This window comes from Salvia splendens, chromosome 13 (assembly GCF_004379255.2).
Source record: "Salvia splendens isolate huo1 chromosome 13, SspV2, whole genome shotgun sequence".
Classification (NCBI taxonomy): domain Eukaryota; kingdom Viridiplantae; phylum Streptophyta; class Magnoliopsida; order Lamiales; family Lamiaceae; genus Salvia; species Salvia splendens.
In genome coordinates, this window is record NC_056044.1 from 33,324,372 (window position 1) to 33,349,091 (window position 24,720).

General features: G+C 39.3%; 3 protein-coding genes and 1 long non-coding RNA gene across 5 annotated transcripts; 2 read left to right on the top strand and 2 right to left on the bottom strand.

Moving 5' to 3' along the window:
* The first annotated feature begins 3,373 nt into the window (after positions 1 to 3,373).
* Positions 3,374 to 5,429, top strand: LOC121761704. The gene is made up of 3 exons (XR_006042078.1): positions 3,374 to 3,554; positions 4,701 to 4,764; positions 5,244 to 5,429. It is a non-coding gene; the product is annotated as an uncharacterized LOC121761704 (long non-coding RNA).
* A 286-nt stretch (positions 5,430 to 5,715) lies between these two features.
* LOC121760927 (receptor like protein 23-like) lies at positions 5,716 to 10,641 on the top strand. Its single transcript, XM_042156518.1, has 3 exons — positions 5,716 to 6,425; positions 8,810 to 8,991; positions 9,416 to 10,641. Exons 1-3 carry the CDS (start codon positions 5,716 to 5,718, stop codon positions 10,639 to 10,641), a joined length of 2,118 nt encoding a protein of 705 aa, XP_042012452.1.
* Positions 10,642 to 10,669: 28 nt separating this feature from the next.
* LOC121760334 (receptor-like protein 52) lies at positions 10,670 to 14,640 on the bottom strand. 2 transcript variants are annotated; one of them, XM_042156016.1, is made up of 7 exons: positions 13,991 to 14,640; positions 13,536 to 13,607; positions 13,317 to 13,460; positions 13,098 to 13,241; positions 12,882 to 13,010; positions 12,613 to 12,753; positions 10,670 to 12,083 (listed from the first exon to the last, which is right to left on the bottom strand). In XM_042156016.1, exons 1-7 carry the CDS (start codon positions 14,619 to 14,621, stop codon positions 10,879 to 10,881), a joined length of 2,466 nt encoding a protein of 821 aa, XP_042011950.1. In that variant the 5' UTR covers positions 14,622 to 14,640; the 3' UTR covers positions 10,670 to 10,878. The 2 variants fall into 2 exon arrangements, with proteins under 2 accessions (XP_042011950.1, XP_042011949.1); XM_042156015.1 differs by having other exon boundaries at positions 12,882 to 13,025.
* A 610-nt stretch (positions 14,641 to 15,250) lies between these two features.
* On the bottom strand, positions 15,251 to 19,145 carry LOC121760333 (LRR receptor-like serine/threonine-protein kinase FLS2). The gene is made up of 7 exons (XM_042156014.1): positions 18,500 to 19,145; positions 18,262 to 18,405; positions 17,931 to 18,146; positions 17,370 to 17,513; positions 17,122 to 17,268; positions 16,902 to 17,045; positions 15,251 to 16,658 (listed from the first exon to the last, which is right to left on the bottom strand). The coding sequence occupies exons 1-7, from the start codon at positions 19,128 to 19,130 to the stop codon at positions 15,454 to 15,456; spliced, it is 2,631 nt and encodes an 876-aa protein (XP_042011948.1). The 5' UTR covers positions 19,131 to 19,145; the 3' UTR covers positions 15,251 to 15,453.
* Positions 19,146 to 24,720: the final 5,575 nt, after the last annotated feature.

Genomic DNA, 24,720 nt, shown 5'->3' on the forward strand with positions numbered 1-24,720 from the left:
AAGTTTCACGGAGTCCCAATGAGCCGACGCAAGTCCATTATCTCTGCGCTGCAAGCCACTACAATGATGAGGAAGGGATGTCCAGCGTACCTTGTTTATTTGAATGGGGAGGAGAAGAAAGACAGGAAGATAGAAGATGTGGCGATAGTGAGTGAATATCCCGATGTCTTCCCCGATGCATTGCCGGGACCCCCACCCGACAGGCAGGTAGAATTCACGATCGATCTGGAGCCCGGATCGGCACCAATATCCAAGGCACCTTATAGAATGGCGCCAAAAGAGTTGGAGGAGCTTAAGGTGCAACTGCAAGAGCTACTGGAATTGGGATTTATTAGACCTAGCGTGTCGCCATGGGGAGCACCAGTGTTGTTTGTAAAGAAGAAGGATGGAACGATGAGGATGTGCATCGACTATCGGGAGCTAAACAAACTAACGCTAAAGAACAAGTATCCACTACCAAGGATAGACGACTTGTTTGACCAACTTCGAGGGGCAGGAGTCTTCTCTAAGATGGATTTGAGGTCTGGGTACCATCAGTTGAGGGTTCGGCGAGAAGATGTACCCAAGACGGCGTTCCGAACAAGATATGGTCATTATGAGTTCGTTGTAATGCCTTTTGGACTGACGAACGCCCCGGCAGTGTTCATGGACCTTATGAACCGCGTGTTCCATCCATTTCTGGATCGGTTTGTCCTGGTTTTCATCGATGACGTGCTCGTTTACTCAAAGAACGAAGAGGAGCACAAAGAGCACTTGAGAACCGTCTTAGCAACTCTAAGGGACGAGAAACTATATGCCAAGTTCAGTAAATGCGAGTTTTGGCTCAAGGAAGTGAACTTTCTTGGACATGTAGTAACCTCAGATGGAATTCGTGTAGACCCGGCCAAGGTGGAAGCAGTGCAGGAATGGAAGCCACCTTCTACACAAAATGAAATCCGAAGCTTTTTAGGACTGGCGGGCTATTATCGAAGATTCATCGAGGGATTCTCGAAGATAGCAAGGCCAATGACGCAACAACTGAGAAAGGGAGTCAAGATGATTTGGACGCCAGAATGTGAGGCGAGCTTTCAGTTGTTGAAGGAGAAATTGACCACCGCACCAATCCTAGCTGTGCCGGAGCCAGAGACTGACTATGCGGTATATACAGATGCGTCGAAGGTGGGACTGGGATGTGTGCTTATGCAGAAGGGGAAAGTGATTGCATATGCATCGAGACAATTGAAGCCCCATGAACTGAATTATCCGACGCATGACTTGGAACTGGCAGCTGTGGTGCATGCTTTGAAGATCTGGAGACACCATCTCTATGGAGTCCGTTGTGAGATATACACGGACCATAAGAGTCTAAAGTACTTCTTTGAGCAAAAGGAGCTGAATATGCGCCAACGTAGGTGGCTCGAGTTGGTGAAGGACTACGATTGTGGTATAAATTACCATCCGGGAAAAGCAAACGTAGTGGCCGATGCTCTTAGTAGGAAGTCTCAATCTCAGCTGGCCACCTTTCTTACTATCGAGGAGAGTATAATCCAAGAGTTCAGTAAGATGCGCTTGGAAGTGGTGAGAATGCCCGAGACTGTGGAAGGGATAGTAGCCACGTTGGTGATGGAACCCGACTTAAGAGCCAGAATTGTGGAAGCTCAATGGCGAGATACGCTACTAGAAAGGATTCGCTCAGAAGTGAGGACGGGTGAACCCGGAAGTTTCCGTGAGGCAGCGGATAACGGTCTCACCTACAAGGGAAGGTTGTGTGTGCCCAAGGATGAAGGCTTGAGGATGGAAATCATGAGAGAAGCACATGAAACCCCATACGCTGCTCATCCAGGGACCACCAAAATGTATCAAGACTTGAAAAGACAGTTTTGGTGGAACGGTATGAAAAAGCATGTTGCAGCTTTTGTGGAGAGATGCCTAGCGTGTCAACAAGTAAAGGCGCTACACCAACGGCCCTATGGGAAATTGCAACCCCTCGAGATTCCGGAATGGAAGTGGGAACATATTGCAATGGACTTTGTGATAGGACTGCCAAAATCCCAGCGAGGGAACACGGTGATTTGGGAGATTATACGCTTGCATGGAGTTCCAGCGACAATCACATCTGATCGTGATGCTAAATTCACTTCTAGATTTTGGACAAGCCTGCAACGCGAGTTGGGGACTAAGTTGAATTTCAGTACAGCTTTCCACCCTCAAACCGACGGGCAGTCGGAGAGAACGATACAAGCCTTGGAGGACATGCTACGAGCCGTGGTGCTTGATCGAGGCTGGGGTTGGGAAGAAGTGTTGCCATTGGTTGAATTCGCGTACAACAATAGTTACCAGGCGACTATCAAGATGGCCCCATATGAGGCCTTGTATGGAAAGAAGTGTAGATCGCCACTTTATTGGGATGAAGTGGGTGAGAGAAGAATTCTCGGACCAGACTCTGTAGAAGAGATGATAGAGATTGTCCGACAAATCCGTGGGAGGATCAAGGAGGCACAAGATCGACAGAAATCTTATGCGGATGTTCGAAGGACCGAGTTACAGTTCGAGGTCGGGGAAAAGGTCTTTCTGAAAGTTTCCCCTTCTAAGGGAATAACTCGTTTTGGAGTGAAGGGAAAGCTGAGACCCCGATTTATTGGTCCATACGAGATTTTGGATAGAGTCGGCGTGGTAGCATACAGGTTGGCTCTACCACCAAGCTTTGGAAATGTGCACAACGTCTTCCATGTGTCACAATTGAGGAAGTACGTGTTTGACCCCACACACATAGTTCACCAAGAAGAGATGATGGTCCTAAATCCCGATCTAAGCTATGAGGAGAAGCCCGAGGCCATTTTGGATCGAAGAGTGCAAGAATTGAGGAATAAGTCAATTGCTTCGGTGAAAGTACGGTGGAGGAATCATGGAACCGAAGAGGCAACATGGGAATCAGAAGATAAGATGAGAGAGAAGTTTCCAGAGCTGTTTGAGTAATCTAACAAATTTCGAGACGAAATTTTGTTAAGGTGGGAGGAATGTAATACCCGAAATTTGTGGAATTTTATTCTTTTAATTAAGGATGAAATTTTTATGTTTTTGTGTTTAAAATATGGTGTGGAAAATATTATTTGTGTTTATTTGATTGTTGTGGATGTGGTATTTTCTACCTAGGCAAATTAAAATGGAATTAAGTAATTAAGCTATGAATAAAAACTCCTAATTAACAAATTAAATCCCTCCCTCCCCAATTCTCTCTTCTTTTTCGAAAAAAAAACCTCCCCCATCACCCCATGATTCTCTCAACCGCCCCCACTCCCTCATAACCGATTTCCCTCCCCCTCTTTTCCATTCGTTCTCTCTTCTCGGTCTCTCTCTCTCTCTCTCTCTCTCTCTCTCTCTCTCTCTCGCTCTCTAGCTCTCATCTCTCTCGAAGTGTGCTCTCACGGTAAGCTCTCGCCCCTCTCTCTCTCGGTTTACCTTTCCCCATTCATCCCCTTCTCATCATCATCTTGGCTTCTTCAAGGTGTTACGCTCGTACGTTGTAAATCGGTGTAGGGAAAGCTTCGAATTTACGTTTGAACTATCCAAGAAAGGTAACCAAACCCTAACCCTTGTTTAATTCGAAAACTCATGCATATAGGACGTTTTGGATGGTTTAGATGCTGAATAGGGTTTGTGGCTTTGTGATATGGTTGAGCATGTTTTTGGTAGTAACTGGCAGTGGGTTCCGACCCCTTTTTATCTAAGCAAACGATCTCCGTTGGGTACGAATTTTGAACTGTATAAAGGTTAATGTGGCTTCTGTGTGGTGTGTAATTTTCAGCCTCTTTGGATGTCGTATGAATTTATTATGATTTTTGCAAGTAAACTGCGCAGTTTCGCGAGTTGTATGTTTTTGGGAGATGTTTTCATGTGCAATTGGCGTGATTCTGAGTGCTATGTTTTTGTGATGAATGTGGGTGTGTTTGACCAAGAGATGGCTCGGGAAAATCAGTGTTTGGTTCGAGGGTTTTGCGTGGGTTGGCCGAGAGTTTTAGGGGCCGGCCTAGGGCAGTGTTGTGGGGGGGTTTTGAAGGGATGATCCCAGGTGTCTGGGTGTGTTTTGGGACGGAGAATGTGTGGTGTGAATGTTGTATAGGGTTTGAGAATCGGAAGTTGGAGGAAAGTGAGTGTGCACGGGACGAGCCAGGCGGCCGAGGTGCCGAGCCAGCGGCCGAGGTGCCGAGCAGGCGGCCGAGGTGCCGAGCAGGCGGCCGAGATGCCGAGCCAGCGGCCGAGGGGCCGAGCAGGCGGCCGAGGTGCCGAGCCAGCGGCCGAGGTGCCGAGCAGGCGGCCGAGGTGCCGAGCAGGCGGCCGAGGTGCCGAGCCAGCGGCCGAGGTGCCGAACAGGTGGCCGAGGTGCCGAGCCAGCGGCCGAGACACCGAGCCATGTCGAGACGCCGATCCTTTTTCCGAGTTTTTCCGAACCTTTTCCGAGCCAAGTGAGCCGTTTGCACAGTAAGGGTATGCCAGGACTTGGAGTGCTGTGTTCGTGTGTCGTGTGCGCGTGTTGGGTACGTCGTTTGCGTGCGGGGTGTGTTTCGAACGTGTGACTTTGTGTGTTTGTTTTGTAACATGTTGTTAAGTGTATGTACGTGTAACGTGCTAGATGTTGAAGTCGTCCACGTAGGAATCATGCATTGTCGTTTAAAGTCTCGTCTCTTCTGACTCTAATCATGATACAATTTATCTTTCAAAAGGGTGATCGTTTACGAGGAAAGTGTGGTTGAAGAAGGGAATTATTTTAAAAGCTAAGCAATCGAGGTGGGCTTTTCTACCCTACTTTTACGTGGGTTGTTTTTAATACGGACTCTGTTCCGGAATTGTTTATGGAGGTGAACTGTTTGTCTTGCCAAATGTTTTGATTTGAAACCTATCTGAAGTGGTTTACCACATATGTTTAATCGAATTCGGGTCTGTTGGGCTGCGAACCCTCAGGCTAGTGTACACGAGACTGGGTGCCATCTGAGAGCAAGTTGGCCGGTCTAGATGACCTGGGGTGTGGCCACGCCCCTTGTCACCGTTTGGATCAGATAGTGTATGATTGAGGGAATAAGGGTGGCAATATCGGAAAATGACTGCGCAGTCGAATTTATGAAATATATTTTGGTGTACTTGGGTTATTTTCATTACACTCAAAACCCCAATGTTACACTGTTATGGCATGACAAACTATGATTTTGGCGTGTGTCCACTGAGTGCAATAAGTACTCAGCCCTGCATGTTGTTTTCTTAATGTGCAGGTTGAGCGGCGATGGGGAGGACGGATGTTGAGCAGTTAAAGTCAAAATGCGTTTCACTTTGTTTTGGATAATGTCGTGTCGTCATACCCGGCATTATCTGTCTCTTGATCTTTTTCCGCTGCTTGTAATCCGAAACAATGTTTTCATTTAAACTCTGGTTACTTAAACTTTTGAAATGTCGCTACAGTACCTTGTTTTAAAATGAATTTCCTTTTATTAAATGTCGTTGGGTCAAATATTCTTGTTTTTCCCCTTTCTTCCCCGCTTCTTTACTCCTCCCCTAGTCGCGGTCCACCGTACTTCCTATCCTTAGGAAATGCGGGCGTGACAACCCCAAACCTTAGTCAACTGTCAGGGTCTGCAAGGCATTGACATTGGTAATAATGAAATACGAGGCGCGTTTCCCTTTTGGACGGAAACGCTCCCTCAACTTCGCATACTCGTCTTGAGGTCAAATAGGTTGGATGGTACAATGTTGGTGGCTTCAAACATTGAGCACCCATTTCCAAAGTTGCAAGTATTGGATGTATCAAACAATGCATTTGTTGGCTCGCTACCAGATAGATATTTCAAGAACTTTCGATCTATGATAAATGCCAAGGAAAGCCAGACCGATTATGGAATGTTTTTAGGATTTCTAGAGATGACAATCACAGTGAAAGGATTGGATCAGTTAATGAGGCGACCGCTGGACACCTTTACAATTATCGACTTATCCTCCAACAGGTTCTCTGGGCGCATTCCACCTTCAATAGGCAACCTTAAGTCTCTTAGATACTTGAATCTGTCCGACAATACCATCGGAGGACATATACCATCATCTCTTGGAGGTATGAGTATCCTCGAGTCGTTGGACTTGTCTTCAAACAAACTGGATGGGCAAATTTCAGGGGAACTGGTAAGGTTGACGTTTCTTGCAAAGTTAAACCTTTCGATGAATAATCTTGAGGGACAAATACCACAGTCTGCTCAACTTTCCACCTTAGGGAATGAATCATATGCGGGAAATGCAGGCCTGTGTGGATTTCCATTGACGAGAAAATGTGAGAGGAGCGATGGAAAACCATCACCGCAAGTGGAAGCAGATAGGGAGATTGAGTGGGATTATGTGTTTGCTGCGGCTGGATATGTTTTGAGCTTAGTAATCTTTTCCTTGCTGCTTTTACTTTGCAAGAGTTTCAGGTATAAATACTATGAGAAAGTTGACGATGTTTTCGAGAAGATCTTTGAGTGTTGCCAGCGCCGGAAGAAAAGAGATAGACGATGAAGAGCTGAGAGGAATCAGGCTAGAAGACAGTAGAGAGGATGAGGCAATTTAGCTTGTTAGGAGACAAAAACAAAGAAGAATGTGTTACTACTAGTTTTATTATTGATGATTATAAGGTTAGCCTGTATTAATGCTATTATTCTGCAATTTAAGCATAAAAATAGAATTATTATTATTAGTGCTAGTATTTGTAATTACAATCACTATTACCATATAAAATATTTTTCTAAAGTATCACATCCAAAACTAATTATCAATAGCAGTACCAAACATATACAATTGCACAAACAATACTATCATATGCAAGAGAATGTAAACACGTCTAAAGCACTTTACTCTCAACCAAAAATAAATTTCACTAGCCATCTTGGCCTTTCATAGCCAATAAAAACTCCAATTATTAACCCACATCCATACCCAACACAACTGGTTGCCAACCAAAAATCCGAAACCGACCCGAACACAATAATTTCGGTTCTCGATTTTCAAATAGTCGATAATTGTTTACCCACCCTTGGTTGCAGGTGTTAACCTTTAAATAAGGGATGGGGTAAAAATTGGTGTGGGCCCATGAATAGTTAAGAGATGAGACTGATAAGGGACAACCGATATGGCTGCCCTAAGAACGAGTAACGTTTGAAAGACTTGAAGTCATATGTGTTGAAATTAAGATAAAATGTTAGCAGTTTTAATTTTGAATATGTTAAATTCTAATCTTATGTCTCAGACTTTGGAGCAAAGTATGAAGAATCTTAGTACAGTCTTTAGTAATAATTAGGCAGTACTAAGATAGGCGGCATTTTAGAAGTCAAGAGAGGCGGCATGTAAATGTCAAGTGTTTGACAAAATAGTTATGTTTATTAAATTTATGGGCCATACTAAAATGCAAATAGCATTAATTCAAAAAATGCAAACAACGCTAATTTATGGGCCATACTAAAATGCAAATAGCATTAATTCAAAAAATGCAAACAACGTAAATTTATGGGCCATACTAAAATGCAAACAGTGTTAGTTCTAGAAAACGTGGTTAAGTTGAAAATTATAAAATTTACATGACTTAATTTTTTTATGGGAATTATGACATGATACAGTGGCTTAAATTAACTACATAAGCCTTTGTGTTCTATTTCTTCCCTTTCTATTAATTGTATAACATATAGATTGCATTTTTTATATATATAAACGCCATCCTGGCAAAGTCATAATACCAAAATCTGAAATGGGATATGCTCCACTTATCCATACGTACCAAAAGCCTTTAGGAATTAGGAATACTACTTTGTCAATATTTGTTGTCATTTTTTTTTCAAAGTTTATAAACCTTAGATATTTTAAAAATCTATGCTCAACTACTAAAGTTTTCTTCTCCATTTTCCTTAAATTAAAAAAAATAAAGAAAAGATCAAGTTTTCTTTATTAAAAGTAATAAGAAAAAAGTACTCCCTCTGAAGTGATATATATTTCTTTTTAGGCCGTTCCACTATAAGTGAGACATTTATTTTTTTGGCAAAAAAACATGTGCCCGAAACAAATGTCTGCCATGGGACGGAGGGAGTAGTAATTTATCCCAAATAGCTCATAGTTGGCCTCACTTGAATGTTTTCCCTATAACGAATCCAAGTTGAAATCTCCTTGTGTAAATAATCAATATTTGTGATTAATATCAACTACTGTCTAAATTGTCAACATTCAATATCGTTGATGTATTCAGCATGTAATGTAGTAGTCTAAATTTTTGACTTCCTATGATAATTTGTACCATAATGAAAAATCATCATTATATATAGTGGTAGCTCTCATGTTGTCCACCCACCAACACATTACTACTTTTAGTATCAAGTAGTATAATGGTTAGATATTCCCAACTCTACCTCCTTATTACTTCACTCTTACTTCTTCAATTGTTGATTGATTATGTCTCAGCCAAAACAGATATCAACATTGATCGTTCTTCACTTACTGTCTTCAAATCTCGAATCTTTTTAGATTCCCATAATGTATTGACCAAAAATTGGAGCAGTGAGAGCAGTATTTGTAGTTGGGTCGGAGTTACTTGTGATTCTCGCAATCACAGGGTGACTCATTTGAATATATCATCCATGGGTCTTGTCGGAACCATTCCACCAGAAATCGGAAATCTTTCCTTTCTCGTCTCTTTAGATGTGAGCGAGAACCTTTTTTATGGTCCAATTCCCACATCTATTTTTAACATGTCAAATTTAGTAGTTTTGAGTTTGAGGAATAATAGTTTGTCTAGTAGTCTACCTCTTGATATGTGTATGCACAATCAATATAGACTAAAAAGAATTCGTATTTCTTACAACCACTTGTATGGGGAGATACCATCGAGTTTGGAGCGATGTTCGAATCTTGAGTATTTTTCTGTGCATAGCAACAACTTCAGTGGACATGTGCCAACACAAATTGGAAACTTTCCATTGCTTCAACAATTATTCTTGAGTGCCAACAATTTCAGTGGTAAGATCTTAATAATTTCCCTACCTTGTTGACTTTGGTTGGTCTTTTGGGCTTTGGAAAGTTTGAAATATATACCATTTAGGATTGACATTGTTCCTTTTTAATTTATTTAATAATTTTCTAAATTTAGGATATAATCCATTCGGCATTTTTTTAAAAACTGGATCTACTAATCTAATGGTTAAAAATTGGTATGTTGCCATTAGCTATTTTCTAGTTATTAATTGATTATGATTTATGACCCATTATATATATGGACTATCGTCAATTGGTTGGACTGTCTACGGCCGAGATTTAATTAAAGTAAAAATGGCTATTATTTGCATATTTTTTTTATATTGCAACGTTCGTTTCCTTTACTGCTGGAAACTGAAACTCGACACGAATAAAAATAATAAATTTAATTTTAAAATTTATTTCACAGGTTCTATTCCGCTATCCATTTGCCACTTGAGATCCCTCGACGTCCTCTTTTTTTCAAAAAATAATTTGGAAGGAACAATTCCAGATTGTCTGGGAAACTTGAGCAGATCTTTGTCTATCCTCAATTTGAATGAAAATAAACTTACCGGCGTTATCCCATCAACATTCACAAAGGGTTGCAATCTTCAGACAATCAATCTAAATGGAAACAAACTGAAAGGAACCCTACCCCAGACCCTAGCCAATTGCCAGGGTCTGTTTGGCATCGATGTTGGTGATAATGAAATACGCGGTGCATTTCCCTTTTGGATGGAAAAACTCCCTCACCTTCGCATCCTTGTCTTGAGGTCAAATAAGTTCAATGGTACGATGCTCGTGGATTCAAATTCAAACAATGAGCAGCCGTTTCCACATTTGCAAGTCTTGGATGTATCAAACAATGCCTTTGTCGGTTCCCTACCTGATAGATATATAAATAAGTTTCTAGGTATGATAGATGTAGAGGAAAACCAAACGGATGATGAAGAAAATTTGTTTATAACATTAATAGATGTGAGGCTCACATTGAAAGGATTGGATCAGTCATTGAGGCGACTGCTAAATACCCTCACAAGCCTTGACTTTTCCTCCAATAGATTCTCTGGGAACATTCCACTTTCTTTAGGAAATCTTAACTCTCTTAGATACTTGAATCTGTCTTACAATACCCTCACAGGACATATACCGTCATCTCTAGGACGTATGAGTATTCTTGAGTCGTTGGACTTGTCTTCTAACAAATTGGATGGAGAAATTCCAGATGAATTGTCAAGGTTGACATTTCTTGGAAAGTTAAACCTTTCGATGAATAATCTCGAGGGGCAAATACCAGAGTCTACTCAACTTTCCACGTTTGGGAATGAATCATATGAGGGAAATACAGGATTGTGTGGATTTCCATTGACGAAAGAATGTGAGGGGGGCGATGGAAAACCATCACCGCCGTTTGTGGAAGTGGAATCGGATAGGGAGATTAAGTGGGATTATGTGTTTGCTGCGGCTGGATATATTATGAGCTTAGGAATCTTTTCCTGGCTGATTTTATTTTGCCCAAGTTTCAGGTATAAATACTTTGAGAAAGTTGACGATGTTTTCGAGAAGATCTTCGAGTGTTATCAGCGCCGTAAGAAAAGAGAGAGACGAAGAAGAGCTTTGAGGAATCAAGCTAAAAGACAGCAGAGAGGATAAGGCTATTTAGGTTGTTAGCAGACAAAAATAAAGAAGAATGTGCAATTTAAGCATAATAATAGAATTATTGTTGTTAGTACTAGTATTTGTAATTACAATCACTATTACCAAATACAATATTTTTCTAAAGTATCTCATCCAAAACTAATTATCAATAGCAGTACCAAACACATATAATTGCACAAACAAAACTATCATATGCAAGAGAATGTAAACACATGTAAAGCATTTACTCTCTCAACCAAAAATAAATTTCACTAACCATCTTGGCCTTTCATAGCAAATAATTTCATAGCCCATAAAAACTCCAATTATGAACCCACATCCATACCCCAACACAACTGGTTGCCACCCAAATCCATTCACAAAACCAGACCCCTCATCGTCTTCTTGCGGCAACGATGGTTTTCCATCGCTCCTCTCACATTTTCTTGTCAATGGAAACCCGCACAATCCTGCATTTCCCACATATGATTCATTCCCAAATGTGGAAAGTTGATTAGATTGTGGTATTTTTCCATCGAGATTATTCATCGAAAGGTTTAACTTCGCAAGAAATGTCAACCTTGCCAATGCACCAGGAATTTCTCCATCCAGTTTGTTTGAAGACAAGTCCAACGACTCGAGCAAACTCATATCTCCCAGAGATGGCTGTATATGTCCTGTCAAGGCATTGTGAGACAAATTCAAGTATCTGAGAGATTTAAGATTCCCAATAGAAGGTGGAATGCTCCCAGAGAATCTATTGGAGGATAAATCGATAATTGTAAATGTTGTTAGCAGTCGCTCCAATAACTGATCCAATCCTTTCAACGTGAGAATCAACGATATGGATTCTACAAACAAATTGTCTTCATCAACAGTATAGTTTTCCTTTGCATCTATCATACCACGAAAGTTCTTGAAATATCTATCAGGTAGAGAGCCAACAAACGCGTTCTCTGATACATCCAAGACTTGCAACTTTGGAAACGGATTCTCATTGTTTGAAGCTTCCAACATCTCACCATCGAACTTGTTTAACCTCAAGATGAGGATGCGAAGTAGAGGGAGTGTTTCCATCCAAAAGGGAAACACATCTCGTATTTCATTATCACCAATGTTGATGGCCTGGAGATCCTGGCAGTTGACTAGTGTTCGAGGTAGTGTTCCTTCGAATTTGTTTCCATCCAGATTGATTGACTGAAGACTGCAACCCTTTGTGAATGTTGATGGGATGAGGCCACTGAGTTTATTTTCATTCAAATGGAGGATTACTAGAGATGTGCTCAAGTTTCCCATACAATCTGGAATTGATCCTTCCAAATTATTGTCTGATAAATAAAGTACTTGAAGGGATCTCAAGTTGCAAATGGATGATGGAATCTCTCCACTTAAGTTGTTGGAACCTAGTGCCAAATCAACCAAACCTGATTGATGCCAAAAGGTGGATGGAATAGGACCTGAAAGTTTTTTTTTAGTGTGTCAAGTTCAAATTCATTAAAACAACGGATGATCTAGCGTTGTCATAAAATAATGCATTATAATACTCTCCCCGTCTCCCAACAAGGTGATCCCTTTCTTGGAAGGATTGAGATTTTATATTGTGTTGTTTTGTATGATTGATTTATTTTGATGTGATTGATTTCTTTTTACCGTTGTTACGAGAAATGATAATAAATAGTTAAAGTAAATAGAAAGTATAGTAAAAGAGAGGATAGCGTAGAAGATGACTTCATTTACATTATTCTCTCTCTTACTTTACTTTCTCTCCACTTTAACTATTTATTAACAATTTTTCAAAATACATGCTGAAAAGCAGTCAATCATTTAAGCTGGGACGAAGGAAGTATTATCATGAAAGATAAGTATTATCAGTAAAGATGCATAAGTGAACATGAATTATACATCAAGTTTATTTTTCGCCCGCCCCATTTTGTTTCGACTAAATTTCTTATGTTAATGCAAGAGCAAAATGAGAGAAAGTCATACCGCTTAAACTGTTGTACTCAAGCGATATCTCTTGAATGGTTGTGTTACCAATTTCTCTCGGTATTGATCCACCAAGTAAGTTCATATCAATGTACAATTTCAGTACATTATTGAGAAGAAATATTTCTTTCGGAATATCACCTGTTAGATCATTAATTATCCAGACATATATGTAGTTATTGATCAAGTTATTACTATAGCATTTATAGTAAGTACAAAAAAGAGATAATATTCACAAGTACCCTATTTCTAAGATAATAAGATCTTACCACTTAACATGTTGTAACTAAGATCCAACGATTGAAGCATTGTCAAGTTCCCGATTTCTCTTGGCACGTAGCCACTAAAGTTGTTCAATCTTCCGTCCAAAGTTTGTAAATTAGTTAGAGCACCCATCTCTTTTGGAATATTGCCTGTGAGTAAATTGCATTAAATCAATCAAGCCAAAAAAAATGTTAGGGAATGTAGAGCATGTAAGATCTTACCGCTTAACTTGTTCGTACTAAGGTACAACCATTGAAGCATTGTCAAGTTCCCAATTTCTCTCGGCATGTGGCCACTAAAGTCGTTGGAACTCATATCTAAAGCTTGTAAATTAGTAAGAGCACCGATCTCTTTTGGAATATTGCCTGCGTTAAAATTGCATCGAATCAATCAAGGCAAAAAAAATGTAAGGAATGTAAGAGCATGAAATAAGATCTTACCACTTAACTTGTTGGTACCAAGGCCCAACAATTGAAGCATTGCCAAGTTTCCAATTTCTTTTGGTAGGTTGCCACTTAAGTTGTTCACACTTATGTCCAAAGATTGTAATCTAATGAGAGCACCAATCTCTTTTGGAATATTACCTATGAGTAAATTACATCAAATTAATATACCCAAAACAAATGTAGGGAATTTAAGAGCATGTCATAAGATCTTACCACTTATCTTGTTGTTAGTAAAGTCCAACTGTTGAAGCATTACCAAGTTTCCAATTTCTCTTGGAATATTACCTGTGGGTAAATTGCATTAAACCAACATCCAGTTACACGTGAGTTCTATAGTACATTTCTTATCTACTCATATTAAGAGTTGCTCCCTCAGTCTGGCAATATGTGTCTCATTTTCATTTGGCACGAGTTATAAGAAATATAGAATATGTATATATAAGTAAGTCAGTGGAATATGGATTTCACCATTATATATAATACTGTATTAATTTTGTGAGTGAAATGAGTTAGAAAATGTGATTCTCCCTTACTAGGCATGGTAAAAAGTAAATGGGTCATGTCATAACGTACATATGGAAATTGAAAATTAAATAGAACATGGCCTTATAATGAACATTTGTGCACCAATCAAACCCAAAAGAGTAGGGAAATAATTAAGATCTTACCACTTAAATTGTTGGCACCCAAGTATAATTCTTGAAGCAATGTCAAGTTTCCAATTTGTGTTGGCACATGTCCACTAAAACTGTTGTTGTACAAAGAAAGATACTCAAGCTTTGAACACTGCCCCAAACTCGATGGTATATCCCCGTACAACTCGTTGTAAGAAATACGAAGTCTCTTAAGCCTATGGAGATTGTGTTTGCACATATCAACCGGTAAACTACTAGACAAACTATTATTCCTCAAATCCAAGACTTCTAAAGTTGACATGTTGAAAATAGATGTGGGAATAGGACCATGAAAAGAGTTCTCGCTCACATCTAAAGAAACGAGAAAAGAAAGATTTCCGATTTCTTGTGGAATGGTTCCGACAAGACCCATAGACGATATATTCAACTGAGTCACCCTGTTATAGCGAGAATCACAAGTAACTCCAATCCAACTACAAGCACTGCTTTCACTACTCCAATTTTTGGTCAATATATTATGGGGATCTAAAGATATTCGAGATTTGAAGGCAAAAAGAGAAGAGCGATCAGTGTTGATATCTAAGTTGGCTGAGCTATAATGAATCGGCCATTGAAGAAGTAAGAGAGATGTTATAAGGAGGTAGAGATGGGAAGATCTATCCATTAGACTTGATTTTAGAAGGTGTAATGTGTGGTAGTAGACAAGATGTGAACTACCACCACTCTATATAAATGCTGAATACATAGTTTTTGAATTTCTTTCCCAACTAATTAATGAGGATAAAGAAAAGTCAAGTCCATCAAAAAAATCTTATAATACCATAAACAAAATTATTTATTAAAATTATCCATAGTGCTTACTATTGAAACAAGATGATGATTGATCACCTGCCTAGATAGGCTCAGAATTTAATGGTGAAAACTGCATTAATTTCTATAGCACAAAGTAGGTGTGGAAATTGTTTGTAGAAAAAATTAGATGGCCATGTCTTACTAGTGTGGCAAGGCTCAGTTATGTCTGTTTTTAAATACAGCGAAGACTTGGTCTTTTCTTATTTAATTTTATTTAAGGATAAAAGAGAAGAAAACTCTAGCAGATATTTAGCTGGGCTTTTTGAAAATTTAATTAAGAGTTTATAAACTTTTGAAAAAAAAATTTAACAAAATGAATTTTCAAACAATTTATAAGTGACAATAATCAATTTAGAAATAATTCCATTATATTATATTATAATAGTGTATATTACGCTGTTACATGAAAAATATCAACTTTTACAACAAATACTCAAACTATTAATATTGTACCAAAAAAGTTATCATTAATAGAATTATAGTATATACACAATATAAGCATAGGGATATTAACAATAAGAACATTGTTCTTATTTACAATTACAACCAACACATACACATGCACTAACATCACCTAATCACATGCTCGTTAAATACAAGAGAATGAAAAAACATCTAAATTAAGCACCTCACTCCCTCTATTATTAAAGGACTTTCACCAACCATTTTGGCTTTTCATAGTGAATAATTCCATAGCCCATAAGCACTCCAACAATGAACCCACATCCATACCCCAACACAACTGGTTGCCACCCAAATCCATTCACAAAACCAGACTCATCGTCATCTTCTTGCGGCAACGATGGTTTTCCATCGCTCTGATCACATTTTTTCGTCAATGGAAATCCACACAATCCTGCATTTCCCACATATGTTTCGTTGCCAAATGTGGAAAGTTGAGTAGATTGTGGTATTTGTCCCTTGAGATTATTCATCGAAAGGTTTAACTTCGCAAGAAATGTCAGCTTTGCCAATTCACCCGGAATTTGTCCCTCCAATTTGTTCGAAGACAAGTCCAACGACTCAAGCAAACTCATACCTCCAAGAGACGGCGGTATATGCCCATCAATTATATTGTGAGACAAATTCAAGTATCTAAGAGAGTTAAGATTCCCTACCGAAGGTGGAATACTCCCAGAGAATCTGTTGGAGGATAAGTCGATAGTTGTGAAGGTTGTCAACAATCGCTGCAATAACTGATCCAATCCTTTTATTGTGAGTGTCATCTCTAAAAAATATAGAAACAAATTTGCTCCATCGTCGGTCTGGTTTTCCTTCGCATCTATCATACCTTGAAAGCTCTTGAAATATCTATCGGGTAGAGATCCAACAAACGCATTCTCTGATACATCCAAGACTTGCAACTTGGGAAACGGCTTCTCAGTGTTCGAGTTTGTGGCCACCAACATCGTTCCACTGAAGTTATTTGACCTCAAGAGAAGGATGCGAAGGTGAGGGAGTCTTTCCATCCAGAAGGGAAACGTGCCTCGCATTTCGTTATCACTAATGTCGATGCCCCGCAGATCCTGGCAGTTGATTAGGGTTTGGGGAAGTGTTCCTTCCAATTTGTTTCCCTTCAGATTGATTGACTGAAGACTACAACCCTTTGCGAATGTTGACGGGATGAGGCCATTAAGTTTATTCGCATTCAAATGGAAGATTACCAAGGATGAGCCCAAGTTTCCCAGACAATCTGGAAGTGCACCTTCCAAATTATTGTCTGAGAAATAGAGAATTCTGAGGGATCTCAAGTTGCAAATGGATGGTGGAAACTCTCCACTTAAGTTGTTGGAACGTAGTGCAAAATTAACCAAACCTGATTGATTCACAAAGGTGGATGGTATTGGACCTGAAAGGGTGAAAATGTAAAATACATGTTCAATATTGTAATATAATGAAGCTATTTTATAGTATAGGCATTATGACATATACTAGTAAAGAGAAAACTGTGTGTGTTTAAGTTGACCTAGTGGTAGAGTGGTTCATGTTCGAAGCGAACGTCTCACATTTGAGTCATGTGATCTATAAATTTCTTTTTATTTGCCAATAAGAAAAGAAAAAATTGCACACAAAATGAGATAGAAAATCATACCACTTAAGTTATTGAAGTGAAGCCACAAATCTTGAATGCTTGTGTTGTTGCCAATTTCTCTCGGCAATGATCCACTAAGTTGATTGCTTCCGATGTTCAATTGCAATAAATTATTGAGAAGGAAAATTTCTTTTGGAATTTCACCTGTGAGATTAGAACTCATCCACTTATAAGTTTGATGCTATAGAAAATAAAATGCATAATAAAGAAAATATCATACCACTCAATTTATTATCGTTAAGCAATAAGTAGGAAAGGGATGTCAAGTTTCCAATTTCCTTTGGCAATGATCCATTGATATGATAATTGTACTCCAACTGCAGCTCCCATAAATTAACAAGACGACCAATCTCTTTTGGTATAGGACCTGCAACAATTTTACTTCTTGAAAGTTCAGTGAATTTTGAACGAGTTTTAGAAGCGATAAATACAAACGATAAAGGAAGAGAGGAAGGATTGGAACCGTACCACTTAAAGCATTGTTGTGAAGGTATATACCAAACATGGCTGTCAAGTTCCCAATTTCTCTTGGCACTGAACCACTAATTATGTTGCAACACATGCTCAATCGCTCGAAATTAGCTAGTCGACCGATCTCTTTTGGAATTTCACCTGTTATGTTATCATGAATGCATTCACTTAGCTTCATTTAATCCTCAACAAGGATATATTCTATAAGTAGGGTATATAATTTGCATTCCAAGTTTATCTAATTAACTAACTCTATTAAGAAAATCTTGTGGACCGGGTCGATCCATCCCACGATATGGGCTTATCTAGGATCGGTCCATCGGTGAAATCTACCAATCTAGCCCAAGATCATCAGTTGTAGCAAACTCAGACCTTTTTCTTAACCCATGGGCCCTAAATTGTTAGAAATCGGCCCAAATAAGATACAACTAAGGCCCAATCCAACGTACCCTGCTTCACACATGGGCTTGGTCTTTGATTGGGCTGGGATGACCCACTTGACAAGTATATCAACTATTAAAACATAAAAATAAAATAAAAAGTATGTGGAATTTGTACCAATTAGATTATTTCCTTCAAGGCCTATTCTGCGAAGGGATGTCATGTTTCCAATATCTCTTGATAGCGATCCATTCAAATCATTCGATGCAAAGTCAAAATACTCCAAGGAAGTCATGCTGTAAATAGTTGCAGGTATAGGGCCTGAAAACTCATTCAAACTCATTCCCAAACCTTGTAAGTTTGTAAGATAACCAATCTCTTTTGGAATATTACCTGCATTATACGACTATAAATATAATTTGAAAAAGAAAAAAAAATTAGGAGTAGAATATAAATAGACTAGCTAAATGTTTAATTAGTAAACTAAGAATTTAAGATAAAATCTTACCGCTCAACTTGTTGGTACTAAGGTCCAACAATTGAAGCAATGTCAAGTTGGCAATTTCCCTTGGCACGTGTCCGATAAAGTTGTTGATGCTCAGATCCAAACCTTCTAAATTAGTAAGACCACCGATCTCTTTTGGAATATTACCTGCGAGTAAATTACACCAAATAAATGCCCAATTATAAATGAGTTTAAACATATGTAATACGGAAATCTTGATATCATGGAGATAAGATCTTACCACTTAAATTGTTGGAACTCAAATATAACTCTTGAAGCAATGTCAAGTTCCCAATATGAGTTGGCACAAGTCCACTGAAATTGTTACTGGACAAAGAAACATACTCAAGCTGTGAACAACGCTCCAAACTTGATGGTATTTCCCCAAACAACTTGTTGTAAGAAATATGAAGTCGCTTGAGCCTATGAAGATTGTGTTTGCACATATCAATTGGTAGGCTACTTGACAAACTATTATTCCTCAATTTCAAAACTTCTAAACTTGACATGTTGAAAATAGATGAAGGAATAGGACCATGAAAAGAGTTCTCGCTCAAATCTAAAGAAACGAGAAAAGAAAGATTTCCGATTTCAGGTGGGATGGTTCCTACGAGACCCATGGACGATATATTCAACTGTGTCACCCTGTGATAGCGAGAATCACATGTAACTCCGATCCAACTACAAATACTGCTCTCACTGCTCCAATTTTGGGACAATATATTATGGGGATCAGAAGATATTCGAGATTTGAAGGCAATAAGTGAAGAATGATCAGGGTTGATATCTGATTTGGCTGAGCTATAATCAATCAACCATCGAAGAAGTAAGAGTGATGTTATAAGAAGGTAGAGATGGGAAGATCTATCCATTAGGCTTGATTTCAGAAGTAGTAATGTGTAGTGGTAGACAAGATTTGAGCTACCAATATATATACCTCAAACGTGTGTGTGTGTGTGTGTGGGGGGTTTCTTTGAGGGGAGAAGCGTTTGCCAAATAGGGGAGTGACAAAATTGAAATAAATGGTACATTGGCAAATAGGGGTTGAAGAAAAAGTCGTCTCAAAAAATTATTTGTGGGTTTGAATCGGTTCATGAATGATGGCAGGTTTCTTACTAGGAATAAAATAAAATTTGTGATGATTTTTTTATATGTATTGTGAAGCAATATGTTCACACGTGGCAACTTCCCATGATCACTCATTACTGAGCTTGACGAAGATTTCGTCAGTCAAGTCAAAGGGCAAGCTGGTCCTTTTTCATATGAATCTCCTAATAAATTTGTGCTGATAACTACCACAATTTTTTTATTTATTGAAGAGAATTATCTTCTCTTCCCTATATATATAGGGTTGATTAAAATACAACATTATTATTAAGAGCAAATAGTTCATATTCATCAAATTCAGTGTATATTACTGGAGTATTGATTATATTTCTATCCTTGTCTACTTTAATTTTCAAGAATGGTTCCATGATATTGTGATTTGTTTATAGGGAAACACATTATAATTTATATGATGTCGTAATCCCTATGCCATTTTTTTCTAAATTATATTTATTTGTATTTTTTTAAATAACTCTACATGTCGTACCTGACGAAGATAAAGCCTCCACTGGAAGAGTTGAGACAATGGAAAGTTGCATCTGCCAAATATAAATTTTAAATTACTATAATTTCTTCATAACAAAGAAAAGTTGATTTGGAGGTCCAATCAAGAGAAAAATAGGAGTATTTTTTATGGTAGTGATTGAAAACAAATTTATCATAGTACTTAATTAGTCCTAATGATGACGACCTAGCAAGATGAGGTCAAGAATTTTATTGGCCAAAACAACATTAATTTCTCTTGCCCAAAGTAGGTGAGGATATTGTGGAATCGTTTGAGTAAACACATAAACGGCCATGGCTTACATGTGGGATAGGGACTATATAGTGATATATGAATATATTTGACTAAGACAGAAAGCTCAATAATGTCTTATTAAGTGCAATGAAGGCTTAGCCGTTGTAATGAGTATATCCCATTTTTACGTTAAAACTCTGATTTTTGTTTTACCTCGATTTTGTAATGATCATATCATATTTATATATTCATGGATAATCCTCTCTATTATGGGATTTTTAATGGGATAGATAACTTAATTCTACATGATATTAGACCAGTTCAATCTTTTTGTCCATCTATTGTAGCGCATGTGAAAGTTTGACGTTGACACTGACGCAAGCGTGCAGGTGACTCAACTTATTTTAACACAAGTGATACCCGCAAGTGTACGGGGCTAGTGTAGCAATTAGTAAGCAAGAGTATCGTATCCCACAGAGACAATTTTATATCAACTTAACTACCACGAACAAAAATCAACTACTATCTAGACAATCAAGAAAAGTTTGGTTTGTTCTAACAACTAATAAAAGCATATAGTAAGCAAGTAACAATTAAGAACAAGGAAACACGGTGTGAAAATGATGTGGAAAGATAAAATAGAGAAAATTGCAGAACTCGAAGATCCGATGCATAATTCCAAGCTCATATCCAATCGATTTGTCTTACCTTTTTAGTGTCTCTAGAGTTACTAAGCCGACCACAATTATAGATTAAAGCCCTCCCGAGGTGAGAAACCTGTAGATTAGGGGCTAGGATCGAAGTCCCCTTCTAATCCTAAACTCCTAACTCCCAAAAGCTCGATTAGGTCAATGACCTCACTCAAAACCTCAACTCTCCCGGGTTCTATTGTATTAAGGTGTGCATTATTCTTATTTCCAGATTAATTATTTCATCTCCCGATTAATCTAATTAATCCTACACAAGCAATTGGTGATCAAGCAATTGAAAGGAATAAACCCAAGAATAATCAAATAACTACAAGAGCAAGGCAAGAACAAAATCAGTGCATCATCACCAAGAATTCTACAAGAGATGTTTAGCTACTCATGTTATTCATAAAAAACCATGTTTAAAACAAAAGATTCTACGAAATACATGAAGAAAAGATTAAGATACTCCTGTAAGAATGAATTTACGGAATGGCAACTTCAATCTTCCGATTGGAAGTCTTCAATCTTCAATTCTCTCTCTGAAAGTGTTCTTCGGGGTGTGTGTGAGTGTTGGAGGCGGTAGGTGTAGAATGGATCGCGTAGACTGCAACCCTAGCTCTTTTCTTCTTTTAATCCCCATCAAAAAATCGCATTTTTGGCATAAAAATACGCCAAAACAACGTACCCGACCGGGTGGAATTATAAAGGGTAAAAATCACCCGGCCGGGTGATGATTTTCGACCAGTTTCTGACGAATTTGCGACACCCAGCCGGGTGGAATTATAGGGTAATAATTCACCAGGCCGCGTGAGATTTTTTTGGACAGCGCGGCTTTCGTAGATCGATAATATCTCTCTCATCCGAACTCCGATTGGGGCGTGTGAGGTACCCACGCGAAGCTCTTTCGATGATGAAGACAATGGTCATCTCAAAATAGGATTTGGACACCATATTGATAGGCAGATTAACGTTTGAAGCAGACCCATCCTCGTCTTGGCTCATTTTGACCCTTTTTACCTATTTTAACTTCAAACACTAGATAAACTCATCAAAACACATTTATAGTGAAATATGGACATAAACTCTAAGATAATGCAATGAAAGCACACAAAATATCATGTTTAATATCCAATAAAACAGTTAAAATCCGAGTTTATCAGCAGGGTGTGTAGAAAATCTTTTATTTTGTCCCACATCAATTTAAAAGTAATCATTTCTTATCTATATATTCTTGAATAACAATCTCTTTTACTATTCCTTTTAAGGCGTGGAGTGACACATATCCACAAGTTTGGTTGAACTTTTCAACATATTTAAGAGTTTATAAATTTTTCAGAAAATATTGACAAAATGAAAGTAAAAACAATTTACAGTATTCAATTCACAAAAAATCCATTTTATAGCATTATTTTCAATATATAATATTTTTACATATCATTTCAATAATTTATAGGATTATTTTATGATTTATACATTTAAAGCGTGCCTCTACTATTAATATGCTTCCCGATGGGCTAACATTGGGCTTTTATAATTAGCTTAGGTTGCAAAACCTGTAAATGGGCTAACGTTGGGCTTTTATAAATAAATTAGATGTTAATCGATTTCAACGGAAAAGCCCAGAAAATGTTCGGTGAAATGCCTTGTAAATCTGGGCTTCACTTAATTCATAAAACTAGAAGGCATATTGGAATCTCATAAAACAAGAAATTATATGCAATCAAATAATCACTTAACACTAAAGAGTAAACTATAAGAACAATAATATAGACACATACAATATAGTATAGAGATATACTCCCTACGTTCCATAGTAGTCAATGCGTTTCTTTTTGAAGATTTGACCAGCTCTTGTCACATCTCAGCCCTCCATGGAAGCTGTTAGCGTGCAACACAAGCACGCGCAAGCTCAACGGAAGCATGCATGGGAAAGTATCATCCAACTGGTTGCCTCCAACATTCATGAACTCCAACTGTGCACAATTTTCCAGAGACTGCGGAACTTCCCCGGTTAAATTGTTGCTGTTGAGATCCAGATATTGCAGGCCACAACCGACAGTGAAGTTTGGGACACGACCAGTGATGTTATTACTCCCTAAGTTGAGGGCAAGAAGATGTGACAGCGAGGTATATTGCCATTTAAGTTATTGACAGACAAGTCGCTTAGCTTGTTGTTGGATAAGTTCAAGACTGTTAACGAACTGCAATTCGCCAAGGAAAGTGGAACATCCCCAACTAAATTGTTGTCGCTCAAATATAATGACATTAGTTGGCAACTGGGAGAAATTTTATCTGGGATCGAACCACTGATGGATTGAGCATATCAGTGTTTTCAAACAGACAATGGGGAATGCTGCCGCTCAGGTGATTAACAGACAAGTCGATAACAAAAAGGGTTGCAACTGTGCAAAAGAAGATGTGGTCTGTCAGACGACCAAGTATTCTACGCAGAAGCCGGCAGGCCTGTTGCAGCCGCTACCGATTCCTACTCAGGTTTGGGAGGACGTTTCAATGGATTTTATCGTGGGTCTCCCACCTTCGCGGGGCTACACGGCTATAATGGTAGTGGTGGATAGATTGTCAAAGTATGCACATTTCGCTGCCTTGCCGACCCGTTTGATGCTATGCGAGTGGCACAGTTGTTCATGAACAATGTGGTACGTCACCACGGTTTTCCGAAAACTTTGGTGTCCGACCGCGATCCAGTGTTTCTGAATGCCATTTGGAAGGAAATCATGCGCCTTAGCGGGACGAAACTGAACTTCTCTACTACATATCATCCTCAGTCCGATGGCCAGACGGAGGTACGTAATCGGGGCCTCGAGCAGTATTTGAGGGCGTTCGTTGCCGACAGCCACTCCAAATGGGCGAATTTTTTGCCTTGGGCAGAGCTGGCCCTAAATTGCTTCCACCATGCGGGCCTCGGTATGTCGTCGTTCAAGGCGTTGTACGGGAGAGAGCCGCCTAGCTTGGTATTCGCGCCGCCATCCGCAACGACCCCACCTTCGGCGGCAGAATTGATCACGCAACGCGGGAAGTTGTTGGTAGAGCTGCGTCGTAACCTCGAGCGGGCACAGCAGCGAATGCGCGAGTCGGCGAATAAGCACCGTCGTGATTTGGAATTTGAGGTTGGCGATAAGGTGATGTTGAAACTGCAGCCTTATAGGCAACACTCGGTCGCGAGACCGCTTTCGGCAAAGCTAGCCCGCCGTTATTACGGCCCTTTTGAGGTAGTGAAGCGCGTGGGAATAGTGGCTTACAGACTCCGATTGCCTGAGGGGAGCAGAATTCATGATGTGTTTCATGTGGGGTTACTTAGAAGGTTTGTAGATGGGGGCGAGTCGATCGGCGAGCTTGAGCTGCCTTCGGAGTTCTTCAGAGATAGACTAATTGTGTACCCGGTTCGGATTTTGGATTCGCGGATGTTATGGCATGAGGACCAGCCGCAGGAACATGTGCTAGTTCGCTGGTCCGATGGGTTGGACTCGCCGACGTGGGAGCCATTGGAGTTGATTCGTCGTCGTTTTCCAAATGCGCTCCTTGAGGACAAGGATGTTGCTATGGAAGGGGGAGTTGATACGTACCCCGCTCAGCCCCAAGAAGCCCAGCCAGCGCAGCCCCAAGAAGCCCAGCCAGTTGATCAGCGAGAGGCAGGTGCGAGGGTCGGGAAAGGAGGACAAGAAGTGTTGGAGCAAGGATCGATCGCAACTGACAGGCCGAAGAGAGCGGCGAGACCTCCGGAGAGGTTCGGCGACTATGTCGCGAAGTAGGCGTCATCAGCAGAGTCTTTTATTGTTATTTGTTTTATTTCCTTTCTTATAGCATTGGATTATTGTTATTTTATTGCTTTATTTTACAATTGAGTCGAGCGCAATTATAAGCTCTGTTTCGGGTTTTTTTCGTTGATTCTTTTCCGAGATGATT